This window comes from Syngnathus leptorhynchus, chromosome 17 (assembly GCF_054491065.1).
Source record: "Syngnathus leptorhynchus isolate UIUO chromosome 17, UIUO_Slep, whole genome shotgun sequence".
In the NCBI taxonomy this organism is placed as follows: Eukaryota; Metazoa; Chordata; class Actinopteri; order Syngnathiformes; family Syngnathidae; genus Syngnathus; species Syngnathus leptorhynchus.
The window spans coordinates 8,302,220-8,324,448 of record NC_141211.1 but is presented as its reverse complement, the minus strand read 5'-3'; the positions used below and the strand labels follow the sequence as shown (position 1 = coordinate 8,324,448).

At 41.0% G+C, this 22,229-nt stretch overlaps 2 protein-coding genes and 1 long non-coding RNA gene across 5 annotated transcripts; 1 reads left to right on the top strand and 2 right to left on the bottom strand.

The window, feature by feature from the left end:
• Window positions 1–1,106: 1,106 nt before the first annotated feature.
• On the bottom strand, window positions 1,107–6,442 carry LOC147043613 (T-box transcription factor TBX2b-like). 2 transcript variants are annotated; one of them, XM_085935796.1, is made up of 8 exons: window positions 4,418–6,442; window positions 3,800–4,067; window positions 3,556–3,702; window positions 3,344–3,420; window positions 3,123–3,268; window positions 2,351–2,482; window positions 2,010–2,095; window positions 1,107–1,925 (listed from the first exon to the last, which is right to left on the bottom strand). In XM_085935796.1, exons 1-8 carry the CDS (start codon window positions 4,750–4,752, stop codon window positions 1,530–1,532), a joined length of 1,587 nt encoding a protein of 528 aa, XP_085791922.1. In that variant the 5' UTR covers window positions 4,753–6,442; the 3' UTR covers window positions 1,107–1,529. The 2 variants fall into 2 exon arrangements, with proteins under 2 accessions (XP_085791922.1, XP_085791920.1); XM_085935794.1 differs by having other exon boundaries at window positions 2,010–2,482.
• A 5,424-nt stretch (window positions 6,443–11,866) lies between these two features.
• ppm1db (protein phosphatase, Mg2+/Mn2+ dependent, 1Db) lies at window positions 11,867–15,135 on the bottom strand. 2 transcript variants are annotated; one of them, XM_085936660.1, is made up of 7 exons: window positions 14,444–15,135; window positions 13,705–13,933; window positions 13,426–13,550; window positions 13,160–13,341; window positions 12,846–13,073; window positions 12,538–12,625; window positions 11,867–12,054 (listed from the first exon to the last, which is right to left on the bottom strand). In XM_085936660.1, the coding sequence occupies exons 1-6, from the start codon at window positions 14,958–14,960 to the stop codon at window positions 12,542–12,544; spliced, it is 1,365 nt and encodes a 454-aa protein (XP_085792786.1). In that variant the 5' UTR covers window positions 14,961–15,135; the 3' UTR covers window positions 11,867–12,054; window positions 12,538–12,541. The 2 variants fall into 2 exon arrangements, with proteins under 2 accessions (XP_085792786.1, XP_085792785.1); XM_085936659.1 differs by having other exon boundaries at window positions 11,867–12,185; window positions 14,444–15,134.
• Window positions 15,136–21,205: 6,070 nt separating this feature from the next.
• Window positions 21,206–22,151, top strand: LOC147043611 (uncharacterized). The gene is made up of 3 exons (XR_015068628.1): window positions 21,206–21,354; window positions 21,448–21,572; window positions 22,014–22,151. It is a non-coding gene; the product is annotated as an uncharacterized LOC147043611 (long non-coding RNA).
• The last annotated feature ends 78 nt before the right edge of the window (window positions 22,152–22,229 follow it).

Sequence of the window (22,229 nt, the reverse complement as noted above, 5' to 3'; positions counted from 1 at the left end):
TAAGTAAAACAACCTAAATAATTTGTCCGTGATAATTGAACCAGTCAACTAATTTATCAGTGAAGACAAAATGAACTTAGTAGAACTGTGCCAAACACTTCTTATGCGAATCATCTGGACAAAGATGGGTGTTTCGCTGTGGTAACTCCTTCGGCCGAAAGGAGCCATCACCAAACTAGTTGTGTACATATCGTCCGTACAATTATAATCCGCTAGGTGGCGGTAAAATTCAGTGATGCAATGTGCAGCCTGCATGTCGCTGTATCCCATCCATCCATTTTCTGAGCCGCTTAGTCTCCACGGGGGTCGCGGGTGTGCTGGAGCCTATCCCAGCCGTCATCAGGCAGTACCAGAAATAAAAAAGAAAAAAGAAAAGAAACGGCAATCGTGTTAATTTGCTTCCCACGGTAGTGTGAGACGAATGAGACAAATGCCAAGAAGCACTGGAATTCAAAATTACACCCTACTTTCATTGTCTCTGTCCTTGGAACTGAGAATCAAACGTATCACAATATGCTTAATTAACAGCGTTCAGGTAAACATTTGCTCTTGCACTGTCTATTCTGTTAACGTGAAATTTACTTTAATTACGAACATCTCAGAATATCAAGAATATATATTTGACTTTATGTGCAATACTAGTCTTGTGCATATTAAACTAACACTGTCCAACCTACCAGCACTCCCTGAAATGTAAAAGTTTTGTTCTGACCGCCAAACTTGGCTATTGACCCGCTTGCCACGTTTCCGAGCCAGTGGACATGTTCTCTCAGTATCAAACCAAGTTCGGTCAAGGAGAAAATTCACACAACAGCACATGCACGATTTTTTTTTTTTCTCACCCAGTTCTATTTTCCTTTTGGGGGACTAGCTGACCTCTTGGCACAAAGAACTGCAATTTGGTGTCATGCTATGAATATTCTAATACGTTTTAGGCAGAACAAAATGTGTGCACTTTTACAACAGATAAATTCCTTCTATAATTCACCTCCACATTTCCAATACTATATTCTGAAATGGGCAGTGACTGCATAATTATGCCAAATTAACAATGATATGTCATTGTCAAGCAGTTGTTTTTATTTAATTTTGTAATTTGCCCGGAGACAGCGGTATTTTAAGAGACAGCATATGTGCTCTTATTTTATTCGTGAAAACACAAAAAGTATCCTGAGTTTGCTAATATGTGCATAGTGTTTCTCTGCTATATCAAAACAATGTAAACATGTACAGGTGACAGGTGATCAAATGACTTCACAACTTTGGCAATTTTGATCATGACACTATATGTTTGAATTTCTTTTTTAAGATGGGTATTTTACAATTTTTTTTTTTTTTAAAAAGACAAAAACAATTATATTTACACAAACAGGCAGGTGCCATACATATAGTTAAGAATAAATAGTGGTATCGTCTTGGATGTACAATGAATGGTTCCCACAAACTAATCTGTGATTGCTAGAAGTTCAAATCAGCTGGAAAAAAAAGTTGACTCTCTGATCCAGAGTTTCAATCAGAGATGATCATAGTTATAGTGCAACTGATTTATCAAACACAACATTTTGATTGCTTTGGAGTCCATCAGAGGAAACGTGAACATCTTTTAGTGAAACAATCTGCTCACTTCTGGACTTGCCAATGGTGTGATTATCAGACCCTGGACTATTCCCTCGACTGTACAGTTTGTTGTGTTCAAATTCATTTGAGTTCGAACTTGCTGTCAGCAGCTTTTGGCTTGATATGGCAGAAGCTGGGATCTGATAGGGGCTCATCCGCAACCACGGCAAAGCACTGTGAAACGTGCGGTTTCTTAGAAACGCTGATGTTGTGGAACCAGTTGGGAGCGGTGAATTCATTGCGGCAGGTGATGTCAAGTAGCTCCACGGGTATGAAAGCAATCCTCCAAAAGGTGGTAGTGAGAGTCCCTGTTGATAGAAAGAAAAGTTATACATTAGCATTTCAGCATTTCCTTATCACGAAAAAAGTTTTGTATCCTAGCATACGCATACCTGTGGTACCAACACCTGCTGTGACAGCTGAAACATAAAGGGAGATGGCGAGGTGATGTTTTGAGAAGATACACCACCATTTACTCCTGAGAAAGAGGACAATAGATTTCCCATAGATGTAGACTGAATAGCCCCCGTTTTCATCAACATCTGTCCCTGGTGAAACATCAACGATGGTCCAAGCTCAAGACACTGCTGGCTGTTGGACAGAGCAACAGTCTGTAGATGTCCGGCACTGAATGATGGAGAGCTCTGGGCTTCCAATAACATACGGGATGTGGCATCTTTTATTTTACTCCCGCAGCTTTGTGGGGATTCACTCTCCATGGAAAACTTCTTACTCAACATTGCCGTCTCCTTCTTGTCACTCTTCACCATCAGCCGAGGTGAAGATTCCGTTTGAGAATGGCTGGCTTGACCATCATCCTCACCTTGTAGCTCAATATCTGAATCGCTTCCAGTGTTGTTCTCATCTGTTGGGAGCAAAACAGTTGCAGCACATTTAGTGGATTTCAAGTGAAAGAATTTGAGCAAATATTTGGAGGAAAAAAAATTAAATGGGACAGTGTGATTCAATTCAAGGCGCCAGACTTGACTTCCAGCTGACTCTAACTACTCTGGGTGCTTCAAATTGAATCATACTTGTTGTTGGGATCAACCTTTGAACAACTTCTCTCCTTGTCTGATGCTCTTTATATAACTGAGCCCTATAATTAAATCATTCCCATTATGTGCCCATCAACACCCTGCCAGACTCACTTTGCACATGATGCCTTCCGCTACACATAAGCAATCAACAACAAAAATCACAAAACATTAAGAAATCATTTGAGCTAAACATCAGTGCACAAACTGAGACTTTCATTTTTTCAATAATTTTATAATTAAGGATTATAGAAATGCAATCCATATTTCGACAATCATCACTGACCTCAACCTTTTTTGCATGTTCTTTTTCCAACCTTTGTTTGTGTGTGGCCTTTAACCAATTAGGATTTAAAATGTGACTTTAGTGACTAATTTATACCTTCTTGCGATTCCTAAGAAATTTTGTACATGGTGCAAAAACAAAACAACAACACAACAACAAGAACAAAATGGTTATTGTGTCACCTTGACAGGTTGGCATGGATGTCACAGCCCATGATTCTTGAGGGGAGTGAAACGGGTCACTGGTTCTGGGCTGTTCCCATGAGTCATCAGAATCAGCACAGTATGTTTTGTTCTCATCCGGCGGAGAGATGTTTAAATGATTATTCCTGCAGATGATGAAGTGAGATAAATGTTGTCTCTATAAAGACAATCAACGGCTGCACATTTACAAGTAGACCTACCTCTTTTCTCGTCTCCCGTTTCCCGTGTCCCTGAATCCTTTGGCAAATGGGTTGTTGTCAATTTTTAGCTGGGTAATCTTGCAAAACAAGTTACTCGTTAGTCTCTTATCAGAACATGCTGAACAGTTTACATGACACCCTCAACGTGTGATCATTTGGTCCAAGTTGTATTTCGTGTGTTAATGTCTAATGTGGTGATTTGGGTGAGGTACCTTCTCATTTTGATATGCAGTGACAGCAATAAATTCAGTCTCCGGGAAAACATACGTCATGAACGTGCTGTATGGAAGTTTCATGATGTCGTTGGCTCTCACGATATGAAATCTGGGCTGGTATTTATGCATTGAATTCAAAATTGTCTGAAAGACAATGAAATAAAAATAAAAAAAAACGAACAAATTGTGAGACAATGATATATTAAAAGTGATTTCAATTGTGACATATATGACTACTTACAAATCCATGTTTATCCGATATATTATTGGTGAGTTTCAGTTTATGGAATGCAACCGGCTTGCTCATCCACTGTTCTCCCTTGGACGGACTGTCAGGATGAATGTACATGCGCTTCGGCATCTCCGGGTCGGCTTTTCCGGCTACTATCCAGTGGGAATTGTGAAACTTATAACGAAAGTCATCAACAGTGACAATGTCCATTAGTAAGATGTATTTGGATGCTTTATTAAGTCCATCAACGTTGACTTTGAAAGGTGGGAACATCCTTCTGTAAGAAATGAAAAGAATAAATTATATCAATGTATTTTTTTTTCCCAGTGTTTATAAGAACTCACTGTGCTAGTAGACACTCAAGGGGACCGTTAACTGCAACAAATATTTTTAAATCCCAAAAAGACTTTTTCTGTTTTGGTTTTGTATGCAATTATGATTGAACAGATATTTTTAGATTAGTATGAAAATCAGGAAACCAAAAGTATATAAACAGTTAGATGCAATGAAATTGGTCAAACAATGAAATGCATATTTACACGATTAATAAATGCCAATTATCAACCAATTAATTTCATTGATTCATATTTTCTTCTCGCACCATCACTCACTCACTCACTCACTCACCGTCCCGATTTCGTAATAACCATCTCCGTTCCCATTTTGTGAAATTCGTTCCATAAATCGTGTGATTCCAGAGTGACTTTGGGATCGTCGCACAAGCCGTCCCCTGGCTGCGGGTTCTTCAAGGAGCGCAACTGGGCCGCTTGGTGCTGCCGGCTGAGAGCCGCGTGCAGCCCCGCCTCGGAGCCCACCTGCTCTGACTCAACCTCGGAGCGGGACGCCACGGCCGGGATACACAGCGTGGGAGGAAAGGTGACTTGTGAGGCGGAAAGAAAAGATGGCAAGGGCAAGGCACCCGGTCGCTGCGCTTGGAACGGATAATAAGCCATGGCGAGCATGCATTAAGGGTTCCTCCATCAAACTGGGCAAGAAGTATTCGAACCGCTTGTCCAGGATTCACGCTGCCTCATATCCTCCCTAAAGTGGAGTTTTTCTTTTTGGGGGTGAAAACAAAAAAAAAACCAATATCCAAGAGTTCATAAATTCCAGAGAAGCTCCAGTCTCGACAGAACAGTTGACCAAACACTGAAATAGCTCCAGAAACTGAGTTGTCAGTGTAGATATGGGCGGAGTTTAACTTCCCTGACTGGAGGCGCTTCAAGACTTTTGAGACTTGCTTGAGAAATGTTTTATTTATTATGATTGTCACCAAGTCTTTTCCCTTCCAAAAGGCATCCATGTTGTTTTACTTGTGTGCTGAATTACCTACCTCACTTGTGCAAAGACAGTGCTTTTTGATAAATTGCTATTCACTGAACAATAGAAAAACAAAAGGTTCCAATGCCTTGATAGATAACAGCAAGTGTTGCTCAATTATTGCATTTGCAGAAAATGAATGATCATTTCCTAATGTATCATTAAGAATCAAAAATAGATGCACCGTTCAGGTCACACACAGTTGTTCTGTTTGCTGACAATGTCTCCAAAGTGTCTGCGAACCGAAGCAGCGAAATCCCTTCGAGACTCATGATGGATTTTAATGCAGTGCAGCCTGAGGGATCGAATGTCACGGCCGTTCAGTGTCTGTTATTCAGAGAGATTCTTGTAATGAATTTGAATAAATGTTTTAAAGGTATTGTGGACTGACATAGCAATAATTTAGGTGAAACTTCCCATGAATAAATAAAGGCTAATACGTTTGGTTTTGTCTGTCATTAAAACATACGACACACCAATATTAACACGTGCACTCGACGATAAGTGCATGTGTGCTGTTACATCAACGTGGTGCTTACATGGAGTGCTGCATGGAAACATCCACTAAACCAAGTCCAGACTTGAGTGCACTTTGCAGGCTCCAGGCATGAGGGATTGTATCATCATTATAACTTTATGACGACCTTAAGCTGAAGACAACCCAAAGATATGGAGAGCGAATGAAGACGAGTGGGATCTGAGCGAAATAACAGATGACTGTATTTCCATAGAGGGTTCTGAAACCGCAAAAGACCATCCTACCCTCTGGTATCCAGCTTCAAAATTGGATATATATGTGTAGACACACACACACACACACACACACACACACACACACACATACATATATAAATCGGACGTCAAAATTAATGCTATGAAAATGATACATACCACCAGAAAAGCATAGTTAGTGGTTGCCTTTACTTCTCCACACCAGTCCACAGTTCTGGGCGGGGTGTGTTTTTGTTGCCTTTTGTTTACTGGTAGGGGAATATGCACATAAAAAAAAAATACTGAAATATTTATTTCCACAAAATGTTATTGTTGGGTGCGGCATGGGCCCTCAATATTTATGCTATGCTTTTACTATGTTTCCAACAATAAAATATGTGACGGCCAAATAAGTAACATAGATTTGAAAGTCCATCTCCAATGTATTCCCATTCCTACGTGCCCACTCTGAAAAATCACCATGATTCCACAAGAAGTGGCACACTTCGAGAGGAGTCCCAGAAGTGGACCCTTCTCTGTACTCAGTTAAAAATGCATGTTTAAAGTCTATTTTTGTCGGGGCTGTGTCGAAAAACTTACACACACTGACGGGACAGAATCGGCTCCATGTTCTACATAAAACACCCCGGTAGTCCCTCTATCATTTATCACATCTTCACATTAATGTGATAACTGCTGACACTCAGCCACGATCCAAGTGATCAGATGATTTCAAAGGTACGTTAAGGTTTAACAAATGTTTTAACCTGGCCTACGTATACTTTGTGCACAGGAATTATCGTACGTACTGCATTTATTTCAGTAGAACTATTTGAGGCTTGAGGCAGCACGCTGGACACTGGTCAGCACGTCCGCCTCGCAGTTCAGAGCTGTGTGTTTGATTCTACCTCCGGCCCTCCCTGTGTGGAGATAGCATGTTCTCCCCATGCCTGCATGGGTTTTATCCGGGCACTCCGGTTTCCTCCCACTTCCCAGAAAACATGCATAGTAGGCTGACTGAGCGCTCCAAATTTCCCGTAGGTGTGAGTGCAGATAGTTGTTTGTCTCTGTGTGCCCTGCCATTGGCTGGCAACCGGTTCAGTGTGTCCGTCGCCTACTGCCCGATGACTGCTGGGATAGGCTCCAGCACGCCCGTGACCCCCGTGGGGACAAACGGTATAGAAATAAATATATGTATATACACACATGCATCAAGTTGTGTCGGGAATTCCCTTAGTCTGCCAGCAGAAGGCTTTTAGGACCCTCACTTATCTCTACTCAGCCCTACTCACTGCGAAGAGTCACACCAAACATGCAATGCCACAATATGCTGTCAAGGCGCTAAGTGAGGTTGTTTTTTTTTCCAACACTGACTTTATAAATTGATTCTGCTGTCATGAAGTAAACTTTTGACATATGTTGAATCATTTACTTGAATATGATGTCACTTGCATCCTCCATAAAGGAGTTCACAACACTTTGGTGAATACTTAAAAAATTCTTGTTCCAATGGTTTGTTCTAACTGAGCCGAATTTCCTGGACCCGGTAATGTCTTTGTTCTCTCTTTTTTTCAAATTTGGGAGGACTCGAATAAAAATCCTCCATAGCTTTGCAGAATTCCAGCATAAGCACAAGGAGATGCTTAGGTTACAGTCACCTAACATATCCAGAATTTCCATGGATTCAAAGGACATGGTGAAGAGGTTTGAGGGTTCCATTGAGGCCGTAGTGACTCCAACAGAGGTATTACGATCCTTTATGAGCATTTACCGTATAGCCACATCCGCACTCAAATGTAATGGGTTCTTCCTTGGCAACTTCCCCTTCCACATGTTTTTTTTTGGGGGGGTTGTGTGATCCTGTGAAGTAAATCACTCACAAACCAACAGTGATGGCAAAGCTACTCAGACTGTGTACTTAAGTAGAAGAACAGATACGTCCATAAAAAAAAGAAAAAGAACTGGTAAAAGTAGAAATGATTCACCTTCTGTTTTTGGTAAAACGTACAAACCCAAAATTAAAATGAATGCTTACTGTTGATTATTGGAGCTCATTTTGAGAATTTGACAAAAAACCTACGCACAAAATACTTTCCTTCGTTTATTAACAGATCGAATAAGGCAGTGGTCTGGGGAAAATATGATGAAAGGCAATATATCTTTCGGCGAAAAACAAGCTTGGTCAATCAAGTTCCAAGAGGCGTACGTAACTATCGGGTCAATCGGTTTAGATCTTTTAATAAAACACAGGTGTCACAGGTAACACTTCTTACCATTGGATCACTGCAATGGCCCCCTATGACATTTCAATCCAGGATTCAAAGGTTTGGTGAGTGTAAGCGCATTAGAAACTACTGGGAGTCCGGCTGGAACAAGACCATGGCTGAGGATTATTTACTACATACTGCCGTGAACAGAACAACAGAATTGCTGTATCGCAAGTGACATTTTGCACAGTGGCACCACACTTTACAGAAAGTCTATTGAGACTCAACAAAGGTCCAGCGGTGTCACTCAATTAACCAATTTTCATTTCAGCATATCAATAAAACATTTTCTATCAACCTTACCCTCATACTTTTAACCATCTCGGCTTCTGCTCAGGAACTAGTCCACGCATTTTTTTTTTGATCCATTGACTTAAGAAACAGAGCTTTTAACTTAACCTAGCACAAAAACATGCGCGATTCTGCTTTCATCCTACGCATATAAGTACAATCTACATCCCCTCGGTCAAAGTATTTCCTTCATTGTTGGTCTATCGAGCGATTTACGGGCAGTTAAGGTTCTTAACCTGAGCAACCCTTTAAATCCAGTCCCAAAATGAGATCTTTAGGTCACAGCTCCCATTTGACGGAAGAATGTAATTACCACTGAGGTTTCTCAGAATGTTTTGTTTCTTAGTATGTTTGGCACGGATTCCAATGTCGGCTGAAATACGTCAACATTTCAATATTAAAAAAGGGCCGTTATTAATCCGGTAATGCCAACGTCAAAGTATACAAATTGATGTCACGATCAAAGTCAAGTCAAAGTCAAAGTCCACTTTATTGTCAATTTCTTCACATGTTAATAAATCCAAGTTCGAACTTAAACAGTCGTTTAATTTTCTCAAATCAATTGAAAGGTGTGGGTTATACCCTTAAACACATAGCATGTATCGTGAGCAAAATGGCTCACAGTTACTTTAAAGACGGATTCACAGGCAGCTTGGATGCAAAGAGCGAACTGTCACCTCTAAAGTGTTAATTCAGTAAGCTTATTACACTGACCCTAAGTCTAGATCATGTCATGACCTCAAAGTTTCCACATTTTCCACATCACCATTTGGTCCAGACTCAGCTAATGCTCAGCTTTGAATGTCAGAGATCATGTTTACCATATTCATTATACTGCAAATGTCCACATGATCAAAGAATACATACAGATGATAGTTTGGAGCAAGCAGAGCCCATGTTGTGCCACAAGTTCCCCTTATTTGTTGCTGTCATTAGGATCAGCTCATAAATGTGAGTCCAATGAAGCCAGCCAAAAACGGCTGACAAGAGGATCACGAAACTTTGTGGGGAACTCCTTTCCAAGAGCCATTATTTCCAAATCACATTTGAAATCAAGGAGACTGCTTCGATCAAGGCGAGAGAGGAAACAAGGTCACGTCATCTCCCATTATACTGAGAGGTCTTGCTCCTTTGAGTACTTACCCCACAGCCTCCCCAGTGCGCCAGACGACAGACCATTAAAACCCTGTTGAAACATCACTGATACTGTCGGACGTGGGGAGATCCGAGGCTCCGCCTAAGGATGCGGGCGAGACGGAAAGCGGCACATCCGTGTTGAGTTGAAAAGTGCGAGTGGGAGTTGAAAGCAGGTGGGAATGAAGTTATGCAAAAAAACATTAAGTGTTAAAGTAACTCCCACACGCTTTGCTGTAGATGCATATTTGTTAGGAATAGGAGCAGAAGAGTCGCGAGACAAGTGGGAGACACCGGCGATGATGTGTCGGCTAATGAAGAGTGACAGTTTATGCAGCAAGAGTGGGTAGTTGCGTGCCAGGTAGGTCAGCAGATGTTGGGCCGACAGTGCATGAAATATTCAAGGCCAGACACCACTACCGACACTTTGTAATCTTTGTCCCGTATGTTTGCAATGGAAATAAATGGTAAACATTTCAAAACATTTTGAGGCAAAGTTTGAAAACACTGGCAGATAGCGTTTTCTCACTTTTTAGCTATTGGAACCTCTCAGATCCACTTGGCAGTGGCTTCAGTAAAAACAATTGTTAAAAACGGATGAAGTATTTTCAGCTTTGTTTTACCCGCAGGAAAAACAATGAATTTCTAGGACGAGTAGATAACGCCACGTAAGTGGCCCCCTGCATCCCCTTAAATTAACATAAGCTTAAAAGTGTTAATGCATGTAGGTATATTTTTTCTGGTCCCCTTCATATACAAGACATATGTTGCCATATTGCTCAACTCACTGTGTGATCAATAAAAATCAAATATCCCATTTAGTGTTAATCAAGAGTGGGTAGTAGAAGGGTTCACTAAAACTAAAAAAGTGATACCAGTGAAGCTCAGCTAAAAACTGGCGTTTTGTTAAAGATGAAACCTTTTTTTTTTTTTATATCCATAACTACTGCCATCTACTGGTAGAAGACATATTTGCAAGTGTCAGGCAGTGAAACCCTCTCATCAAACCCAAAAGTTCCAATTGTAAAATGGAAACTTTATTACAACACAGAGCGTGTATATCCAGTCACTTTTGAAGAATGTACCTCACACAGTTAGTCCTGAGAAGTGGTGGTGATAGGAAAACCAAAGTGTTGCAATTGTCAAAACACAGCACGTCCATTAACATCCATTAGTCCTGGAAACTTCAGAACACAGAATTGATCTGAGCATGCCATACTTCTGGAAATCCAATTACTTTGCATAATAATGTACTGTACAAACTCCTATTGCATAATGACGTACTGTACAAAAGAAAAAAAAAATGCCTTCAGCTGTAGTAGGAGATTCCATGTCACAGCCCAAAAGTTCATGTCCTGTGATGTCGGTGTGGAAAATTGAAGGTGCACGATAAATAAAACAAACCACAGGTCAAAGTATCAGGGAACATCTTACATATCTTGATCCTTTGTATGAAAAGCACCAACTTCTTTGTGCTAAGGCAACAATTCATGTAACAAAAAAGGCAACGGAATCAACTAAAACAATTCAGCTGCCACATCAAGTTGGAATTGATGCAATAATGAGTACTCATTCTAAGCCAATACCATATTGGGGTGGATTAAGACACAAATCTACTACAAATGTACACAAGAGGTCATTGAAACTCATTAGCCGAGTGTAGATAGTTTAAATAGCTTATATGTACCCATTAAAACAACAGGGGAAGATGACCAGACACTGGTGGAGAGCACAAACGTGTTAAGACAAATCTAATTGGATTTCTTTCCGAGACTCTTTTTTTTTTTTTTCGAAATGATTATAATCCCCAATCGTGGAAACACGGTATTCTGATGAATATTGCGAATATGAATTAAGCAGCAAAACCCACCCGGAAATCGCTCCCACGATTCACGAGGCTCACGGGGCATTAAAATAGTTTTGCAGTACTGAGGGGAAAATTTAAATATCCGCAGCAGAATGTCTGGGTCCTGCTGAAGACTGGTCTGAATTTTAGACACATTTGATAAAAAAAAATGGATAAAATCCCAACAATTCTATAATAGACTTTGATTTCTAAAGCGGAAAATCCTTCTAAATGACTGGTGAAACTTTTACCCATCAAAATATCCCGTCGATATATACTATTGTCATTATATTCATGTATGTATAAGTACGAAAATAGACAACGACTACAAGATCCGTAAACACTCAAATTTAAAGGTGGGGCGGGGAGTCTAGCCAAATGATCAAATTATAAAAAGCAAGCGGACTGAAAATCTCATCGTTCCCCATATATTTACAAATAAAGTCAAAACATGTCCAAAGACGCTTGTCCACTTAGTACACACGCAAGAAAGCCTGGTGCTGCTGTGGCACGGCCGTGTTGTCGCTCTCTCGCTTGTGAATATCGCACCGTTGTTCGCTTTTGCTGCAAAGAGTCTTATGAGGCAAACTTTCATTCTGGGATTGACCACACCGATCGACGACATCAGGAGCAACGTCCGAAGAGCGACTCAGAAGTCCGGGAGTCCCGTTTTTGGAACACATTCAGCGGCCCGTCTAAGGGGGACAGCGGGGAGTCTACGTTAGGCAAGACATGCGAGCTGGCAAGGAAAGCTGTCTCATACATCCCAAATGCCTGCTCCAAAGTCTGTAGGATGTAGACAGGAAGCATTCTCTGCTTCATGCCGCTGAAAAAAGCAGCGACAAGAACATGATAAAAAACAACAACAACATTGAATTCTATTACTCAAAAAAGACCATACAAATAACTTATCATTTTAAATTCAATAATGAGATGGAGGGAAACCTAAAAGAACAAGCCATATTTTTCTGACCATGATCTGAAGGAAATCATATTTTGGAATCCAAGATGAAATTTTAAGTATGCCAATCGGCTGAATAAGTTTTGTTTGTTTTTAATTGGAGACGACGAACCAACTTCAAGGGCGATTTGATTTTGATTCGTAAATAATAGTGCATATGCTAATGGCTACTCTAGCTTGGACACTGATAGTTTGACACCGTTTTATGAGCATTCACCTGACTACCACTCCAGGCACGTCCATCCCTCATGTTCTTCTCCATATATCTCATCTTCTTCATGAAACATGCCATCTTCACGCTCCGCCTGTTGGCCCCGAAAACAAAAGAATGATATGATGAACCACTGTTCCCACTGAGAAAATCTTCTTTGAACTTGCGTCTCTGAAGCTAGCATAATAGCATATTGATGTTTTTTTTTTTTTTAAAAAGCGACACAAGGAAAGGTGGCGAATAATCCAACAAAATATTCTTGAAACAGCCCCCGGTCTCAATGGTTCAGTTTGGATGAACTTAAGTTCACTGACCTTTGGAACCTCATATACGTTATAAGGGGTTCCCGGGAAGGGAATGTGGTCAATTCCTTGAGCCATATCCACCCTAATTTCGTCTCGATGCGTCGGGATAGTAGGGCCGCCGCGCTCCTGCAGCGCCAGTACAATCACTGTTGTGTTGTCAGCGCGAAGCATGCGCTCTTTCCAAAAGAGTAGCGCGGTGCATCCCAAGCGGCAGGCGCAAGACATTCCTTTCGGCCCCTAAATAGCAAAAAGAAAATTGCAATTACAGTTAAAAGAGCTACCGCGCTAACAAATGCTATGGGATATTTTGATTAACTACGCACCACCATTTTGTCATGGCTATAACACATATTGACGGCATTCTTCGGAGGCATCATGTTCCATAAACCGTCACTGCCAAGAATAATGTAGCGATGTCGTTTGGGGTCGAGGGTCATCACTGTGGTATCGGGCTCCGGCGACACCACAAACTCTCCGCTGTAGAAATCGTAGCTCCATAAATCGCCTTTCAACAGAGAATAAAATGTGTCATTAACGTCATAGCGCGTCACATAAACTGCAGCGGTGTTAAGCGGGTGAGTGGCTTTACCAAGCGATCGTGCCACTGCCAAGAAGGGGATCTGGTCGATGACCGTGCTTCTCCTCACCGGCCCGTTGTGGGTAAGTCGGGGTCTCTTCCACACAACGCGGTTCACCCCGGACTTCTTCATTACACTGCAGTCAAGAGAATAATAGCATGTCACACAGGGGACAATAAGCATTTGGCGCCAGAAAATCAAAATCCTTCTGAATTAAACAACTGCTACTACTTATGTGAGATGACAAAAAGTATTGAATCCTGCGAAATAAACCATCCCGCCCCACTCACCTTCCACCCAATCGCTCGATTCTTTCCTTCTCTTTCGGTAGTTCAGGTTTATGGTCTTGTGTGACTTCCAGCGCTTGAAGTGTGATATCCGATTCATTTTCTTTCACTCCAACCACTACTGCTGAATCTCCCACATGAGCAACATACATATGAACGCCACGGATCACAATCACACTGGCTGTGGTGCCAGACGTACTGGGCAGGCCTGTTATTGTTTTAGGCCATTCCGCTGCAAATAAAATAAAAAAAAAAAGGCAAAATGACTTATTCTTACGTGCATTGCAATGCAAATGTCGATATTCTCATGCATTTTAATAATCGCTTAAAGCAGAAGTCAATTCAGAAATTGGTTTGGAAAATCTGATTATCAGGTCAACCTGCAAAAGACGACTATGAAGTGACGACACAAGGAAAACTCCCACTAAGAAGACCGAATGCTATTCTCATGGACAGCTCTCATCTGAGTGTGGTTACTGGTTTCTCCAAAAGAACAGATCTGACTAAACAGATAGGTTAATAGTCAAAATGGTAAACAATTGGGTGCATATTTTTATTGCCCATTGTTCTGGACTGTTCTGTATTGTGCGGTGTGCGGACGTTCTCTAATCATTAAAACACACCCAAGTGGCATCGGTGTTTTCTATAGTGTCATATAACCAGCTGAGCTGGATAAGCTCCTGCCTCGGTTGATGTTTAAGGCATGACCGCCCACATGAACAAAATATAAGGCAAGGCTTACGTAGTTGTTTCCACATTGCATGGTGGCAGGCGATGAATCCTTTCCGGAGAGCCGCGCATACTTCCGAATGATCCTTTGACCAAAACCCCCTCTGTCTTTTTAATAAATCCCACAAATGTTCCCTGGCGAAATGGGCTGCTTCCCGGCCGCCGTGACCATCGAACACGGCGAAAAACGCCACGGATCTCCGAGTGTCCACAAGGCGCTCCTCGACTTTTTCGTCTGATAGCGGCGCGCCGTGGTCGCCGGTGTCCTTACCGGACAGGCTCTCAACCCACATCGCAGAAACCGGGCCGGGCTCGGGCGCCGAATTTTTCGCTTGAAGCTCGCTTTCGCTGGGTTTTGGCGAGTCGCTCTCCGCGTTGTCCTGTCCCACATGTCCGTGTGACTTTGTGTAGTCTTCGCTAGCCGCCGACGTCGGCTCATACTCGATTCTGATCTCGACAACATCCTCCATGTATTTCCTCCCTCCTTGCTCGGAAAACGCACTCATACGAAATATGATTGCATCGTCCATGATTGCTAACACCAAATGCTGCCTAATGAGACAACAAAAGGGTGCACGTAGCGGCTAATTGCAGCTCACGGGCTAAAATTTTGAACCGATTTTGCCGCGATTGTATGGCCGAAGGCTTCCTTCCTTTTTTGTTTATCCTTTTTCGTACGTCACGCGTCACGCTGTGCGTCATGACGTCATGACGCGGTCCCGACACGCTTCGTCTGTAGTTCCATAATTGACATTTTTTTTCTCTCCCAATAAATACATAATGTGGAACAACAAAAACATTTTGTATAAAAACAAAGCACTTTCATTTACTCATTTGGTAGAGAAATGGTCTATGGGTTAGGCAGTTATTTGACAGTAACTGCTGTCTTATTCAGAATTGTTAAATGTTTACAAGTTTCCAATTCAAATTATTATGACAATCTATTTGATGCAATACTTGCTGGAGTTAAAATACTAACGTTCTGCTGTTGCCCTATCCGGATTCCCTCTCCATTATTTTACAGAAGAAGAATATTTGTTTTTGGCGCAACATAAAGATTATAACAAGAAGGTTCATGGTTTGTTTCATATTTTATTTCAATCCCTATTTTTGCATGTTGCGTCATTAAAACTGCTTCGTAATTAACATCAGTTACAAAGTCAGTTAGTATTCGCTGACAAAAATGTATCCAGCCAACCATTGCATGATTATGATGTTGATTAAAACAGGTACAGTGTTATGCATGACTTAAATCAGGTACAGTATTTTACCGAGCAGTGCTGCAGTAGTGCCATGTGGAGGCAGTATTAATCCAGACAAATATTTTTTTTTCCCCCTCGCTTTTAGAAATAGACACTTCACACGGTTATTTTCACATAACATAAAGTAAAAGCTATTGGTGCGTCAATCAATAAACGGTATCACACCCTTGTCATTAACCTGTAGAATATCCTATAAAAACCTTTTTCTTCTATATCCTGATCATATTTGCATGCCTGGGCTCACACGTGTGTTTGAGAAAGAACACCAAAGTGAAAGAGAGGGGATTCTGTCCATGCTTAACAAACATAACATTTAAATATTTCCTTCATCCTCGCCCAGACCTTGACTTTTGCCTTGAAAACTCCATCGCTTACTTTCGTTCTTCCTCCTCTTATTAATAGGCCATGTCTCTGAGGTCCTGTCTGCACATAGGCCGCTATTAGAGATGAAGAGGCAAAGTGATTTCCATGTAAATGGTGTCAGAATGCCATTTTCAAGTGAAGCTGTGGAGAAAATGAATTCCTGAAGACGAAACGCATTACAAAGGGGGCAATGACACCTGAATTGCATTCTTACTGATTCCCCATGCAGCTCTTGTATAATGACCCATCCATAAAAATGGCTTTGTTTGGCTTCTTGTGTAGATGCAGAAGTGTCAGTCAACACAACCAAAGCAGGGGAAGTGGAAATAGGAATTTGAATATTACCATATAAATATGGAAGCAAATCAAACTTAAAACTATGAGAGAAAGATCACACATCCACTTGGTGGAATACTTTCCCCTGCCTCATGGAAACAATTTGAAATGATGAATTAGTAAGGTACCAGGTGTAGTGTAGACAGACAAATAAATGACATTTTTTACTTGGTTTTGGGTTATTTGTCAAAGTAGCAGGCTCGTCATGACCTTCTGTACATTTTACATTCATGGGGTGAGAGAATCCGGGCCCAGCCAGAGTATTTGTGGGCAGCCAAACTATGCTAAACCGTCACGGCTTGCTCATTTTTCGCCCTGTGATCAAACAAAAATAGTCACGCAGTTCAAACCAGTTAAGCGAGAGTCTTGCAAAAGAAAAGCCTCTTTCCTCAGGAGATGATTATCTGTCCAATAGCAAACTCTCGAGCCCACTCCAGCAAGAATGATAGATGGCCGTGGTATTGACTTCAGGTTAATTCAAAACTGGACTGCTGAATGAGATGAAGGAATTTAAGGCAAAACGTGTTCATACAAATACTGTTCAAACTAGAGAATAATGAAACAATTTAGCAGCATCTAAGTCGGTATTTATTAAATGCAGTTATTTTCTGTGGTAATTTATGGGAAATCTATTTAGCACACTTGAATGCTTCTCAACCTGCTATTAAAAAAAAACCCAGTTTACTTGAATCATCAGTCGGCCAGACTGTTTTTTTTTTTGCTCAATGGCTTCTGAGAATGTGACAATATGAAAAAGACAGCATTCTCCGCATTTCAGCCCATCAATTGTGTGCACGTGCGCGTGCGCGTGCGTGTGAGGTTAGATCGAAGTGCATTTTCAGATCAATTCTTCTCTTTTGTTGCACACATCATTACACAGCAGAGGATGCATTTATCATTCATCGTGGCCAAGTTTTCCTCAAAAAAATCTAGAAGATAAGAAAATACCCCAATCAATTATAAAGTGATTCAGTCAATTTAGTATATCGGGGAGGAGAGCAAAAACCCAACATGAAAAAGAAAACTTAGAAAAATATCATTCCGTGGTCAAACCCACATGTAGACGAGGAAATCTATAAAAGGTCTGGCTTTTAATCTGTGATCGCTGTGCAGCGTATAACCTGAGTATGTTTTTGTCAGTGCAATTGGAAACAAAGCGGTAAGGAAAGAAATGAATTCAGTTTAATTTGGTGAAAAAGACAGTGGCAAGATTGTTTTGTTGCAGAACACAGTGGGATACATTTCTGCAGTCTGTGCAGCGGTGGCTATCCATATTAAAACAGTGGCTGCAGGAAACCAGGAAAAAAACAAACATACACCATCTTTATCTGTAGATAAACACCAATATGCAAAACTGTAATTGTTAAACCCATGATGAAACGCAAATGAGAAAACAACAATGTGAGAAATGCCAGCGGGCTTATTGTATACATATTTTTTTTCATTAGATTGAATTGAAAATGTTCAAGCCACAACAGAAGCTAACATGTTTCTAGTGCCACAGAATCTGCTCTCTAAATGTGCAGCCTTAGGACCCTGAGGAAAAAGCGGACCTACGTTGCTGCAGAGGTAGCTTTGCAATTTGTATGCACCCCATCCGATAGCGCCTCTTGGATCACAGATGGATTAGGAAGGATTTTCATTCAGTATGGCCAACTCCTTTTGATTTTCCTGCTCATCTTTTTGCAGGTCTTCTTGCTTTTTCTCCTTCAACTCTCATGCTTCAATGCTTGAATGCCTGAAAGAAGCACACTGGCAAATTCGGTTATACTGATGAATGGAGCTGTAATATTGGAGGAATCACCTGGGAGGGTAAGTTGTGAAGTTGCGAGTCTTTCTTTTTAGAGTTGCCTCTTTATTATTATTATTATTATATGTGATTTTTTTTTCCTGCCTGTTAATTCAGATTTATTCTGGTTGTTTTGTGCACAAAGTGACAAAGCATTTCCACAAAACTCCATTTTTCCAAAATAATATCTGATATCATGTTTAACTATGCCTAGAGTATTTATCAGTATTTTTGTTCAGAAAATTAAAGTTTGGTTAATTTTCACAGGGTTAAAAAAATGTTTCACAGCATGTCTTCATGTTTAAGGTTCACGCTTAAGGAAATGAGGCCATTTTGTTTTGAACCTTTGAATATTCTAATTCATTAAAAAAAATTATACTAACTTCATCAAGATCCCCATCTCTCTCAGGGTTATTATTCGGTTGCTTTTTTCAACTTCTGATATAGGAAATCCTTCAGTGGTCTTGAAAACCCAAAAGGGATTAGGTTTTTGGAAGTGTTGGAATTGCATTCAAACTAATCCAGACTCATCGGAACACATCCTGCTACCCCCATCCCCAATGCTCCCACGCAATACTGGCAACGCAACTGTTGACTCATAAATCCACAAATGTTTCCACCCATCCATCAATCCATTTCTAAATGCAAAATACTCTGTGCTTAAAGGCAGATTGCTTGTGATTGTGAATCACTCACATTCCTTCCTATTTCCAGCAAAATCTCCAGATTCATCTCACCTCATATAGGCTGTATTTATACTGGGATCTGCTGCTGACATATTGGGTCATTCATCTTCTGGGACCAGAGGTCAGTGCCCCTTGGGGCCGGTTCATCGGATCATCTCACCCCTCAGGCTAGATTTCCCTCCTCCACAATGGCTGCTGAGCTGACTATGACTTGTTACTGAGCTCTGACAAAGCCCCAGATGAAGCCTATCATACTTGTTACACCGTTTGTCTTGTTCTGATAACTCCCAATACGTGTCGTGACAGTGATGAAAACGTGTATCTGTCACCCTCCATTCCTGGACAAAATACAAAGAGGGAAGTACCACCTGTTTGTTGTTTTGCAGTTTTTGATTGACAGTTCGCCTCGTAAATTTTTGCTCAAATCAAACATTTGAATTTGTCTCAATTGAACAAGGCTTTGCCTTCTCACAGCAGCTCCTCTTCCAGCTTCAATTATCAGTGAATCATACTTCCTTGTTCTGCCCCCTGCTGCCTTTCTGTACTCCGGTGATGCTTTCAGACGTCACACCTCGCAGCCTATTCAGTCGGACTTTGGTTAAAAAAAAAAAAAGTTATCGGTTGTTCAGACTACCATGAAGGTTTCCATCATCCAAGACGAGGATCTCATAAAAGGTGCCATAGAGCTGGACATTAAGCTGAAACAAGTTGTACAGGTCATTGGTCAGATTAAAGGAGGGGAAAGTTTTGAAATCATCTACAGAATCTGGGTCTCTTATTTTTACATCATAAATACTTGGCATTTGAACAGGGGTGTGTAGACTTATCCATCCACTGTCATCTATAAAACCAGATATTTGATTTTACAACGTACAGACATGCAATGTGGGATGAATAATGTCATCCTACAAATGCCACTCATGTTTTTACGTACAACCTGTCTCATTTTCTGTGGGGAATATTATCAGCGCCCGCACAAAAGCACAAACTTGGTTGGATGCAAGTGAAGATGGGCTATCTATCGGCTGTTGCGTGCTCGGAGAGGGGGTTGGGGTGCACCTGAAGCTGATTCTGGTCACGCTCTGCTGCTCGCTGGAGTATTGTGATCTGTCTGCAGTGTTACAAGAGGAGCTTTTGCTCTTTCTTATTGACAATATGTTAGATGGTGAGCTGTGATTATTCCCCAGCAGTCGGAGGGAGGAAGGAAATCAGCTCTCCCGTCACCTTTGATCGGAAGACTCTCCCCCTCAGTCCAATGCGCGAGGAGATGAGTCTAACAGATATTGTTATATCCTTCAGCAGGGAGCCTTTGAAGTGTGAACGCTCCATTCTTATTGGTCACTGTATTAGGTACACCTGCACGGATTAATAAGAGTCATGTGAGAGGTATATCAGAAATTCTACTGGTATTTATGATAATTCTGACATTTTTCTGTCTGTATTTCCCATATGATGCATTTTATTTTACAAAATAATGCAATCATGTTGCTATCACATTTAATTTTCGCCAGTCTGCAAAACGCAATATAATACATGCAGATTTTTTTCGGGACAGTAGTCCTGAATATTAATATCATTGATATTGAATATGGTAGAGCTGCTGGATATTATTCTTTCCGCCTCAAAGCATCTTTATGAGATTCTTTCATTGACGTGTCGAGCATGCTGATATGCCACAGCGCTACATTCGTTGACAAGATTCCACACAATCTCATTAACCGGACCCAGAGTATAGCGACACTTGTGTTTGTGGTATGCAACACATTTGTATGGATACAAACTGCTTACAGCTACTTTGTGGCATTGCTTACACCTCCAAAACAATGATGGTCCCTCCTTGTCAATGGGTGGACACTTTTTTGCTCAAGTGTTTTGGCATATTTGTAGTTCTGGCTGTGGACGTTCATTTTGCAGAACAATTCAAGTGGCACATGATGATGGTGGGCGGTGGGCGCCAAGACATCCCGGGAATCTGGCTGTCCATCGGACAGACGGGAAGAGTTGCAAGGCTTTTTGTAGCACAGATGGCCGATCAGAAGAACCGACTTATTATTTCTGCTGTTATGTTTCTTTGTAAAGGACCGGGTGGAAATGGGTAGGATGCAGATTTTACTTGATCTTGGATTGGGAGTTAAAATTCACCAACCACAACATTAGGGACACCTGGTCAGAGTTGTATGAAAGCACAATTGTGTAATAAATACTATCTTGATAAAAGCAGCTCTTATTTTTGTTCAAATGTGTAGACCGTTTGATTTACGGCATACTTGCAGGGTCAAGCAAAGATACTGGAGTTAACCCTGAAACTGCAGTAATCTTCATTTTCTCACTTCGTAAGGACGTGCTCAGACTCAAGAAGAAAGCATCACAGTTTGACTACATGCTGTGCGGGATTAGAAGGAAGCACATCCCTCTTCCTCAAAGAGCATGGCTTTGCATGGTGCATAGCAGCAGGATTGGTGGTGTGAAGCATTTGCGTCGTGACATTGTAATTACGCAAATGCTTCTTAAAAATTGTAGAAATTGTTTGCAAATGTTACCACATATTTCTCGCTCATTATTCAAATGTCTTTGCTTCCAGGTGCATTAAGTCCCAATTAAAGGCAGAGCCAGGAATCATGCTGGCACTTGCCACCACATTCATTCTCATCAGCATGATTGGTGTCGAGCGAGTGGGGTGCGGCAGTGCTGTGGACATTTTGTCAGGTAAGAAATTGTTCCGATGAGCAAGTACATGTGCTCGTGTCTCATCAAATTATCCATTAGACCTAGGATGTGTTCAACCTTTAATTATAGTTGAAATAATGTCTAGCTTTTTTCACATTAAATAATGAAAGCAAACATGAATCAGCTCAGCATCGGCTACACGCATACACGTTCAGTTTAGATCCGATACAAGAGGTGCATCAAATTGTTTCTAAGATGAGGAAGAAAAACGCCTTCGAAACAGAAACAGCTGTTGGTCGGTGCAGTTATACTGCCCTCTAGCGGTTAAAAACAAACAAGCCCTAGCTACAGTAGACACTGTTACTGTCACTTTTACATCCCAAAACTGCTGCTCGCTTCACGTTTGCTGATTTTTATTTATGCATTTTTTAAAGTGTGTAAAAATGAGAGACAGTGACAATGTGATTAATTTCCCAACAGATAAATACAGACGAAACCGTGACGTAATCACCCCAAAACCTGAAATGCAACCTCCAGCAGACCAAGACAGCAGCTATGGATACAAAGGTAATGTCCACTACAAGCTGTTTAACATTGACAACATTTGGGTCCATCTGCATCATTTACATAATGACTGGTTTTAAAGCATTAACCAATGTCATATTAGATCACAGAAAATGTCAGAAATATGCCCAA

Bases quoted from the DNA above. Each gene is read 5' to 3' on its own strand.
- ppm1db (XM_085936660.1), bottom strand. From the start codon at position 14,960: ATGGACGATGCAATCATATTTCGTATGAGTGCGTTTTCCGAGCAAGGA. The intron at 13,342-13,425 runs GTAAAGCCACTC...CTCTGTTGAAAG, and splicing joins GGCAGTGGCACGATCGCTTG to GCGATTTATGGAGCTACGAT. The intron at 12,626-12,845 runs GTCAGTGAACTT...CGGGGCCAACAG, and splicing joins ACGTATATGAGGTTCCAAAG to GCGGAGCGTGAAGATGGCAT.
- LOC147043613 (XM_085935794.1), bottom strand. From the start codon at position 4,752: ATGCTCGCCATGGCTTATTATCCGTTCCAAGCGCAGCGACCGGGTGCC. The intron at 2,483-3,122 runs GTGACACAATAA...TGCTCCCAACAG, and splicing joins ATCCATGCCAACCTGTCAAG to ATGAGAACAACACTGGAAGC. The intron at 1,926-2,009 runs GTATGCGTATGC...TTCTATCAACAG, and splicing joins AGCAGGTGTTGGTACCACAG to GGACTCTCACTACCACCTTT.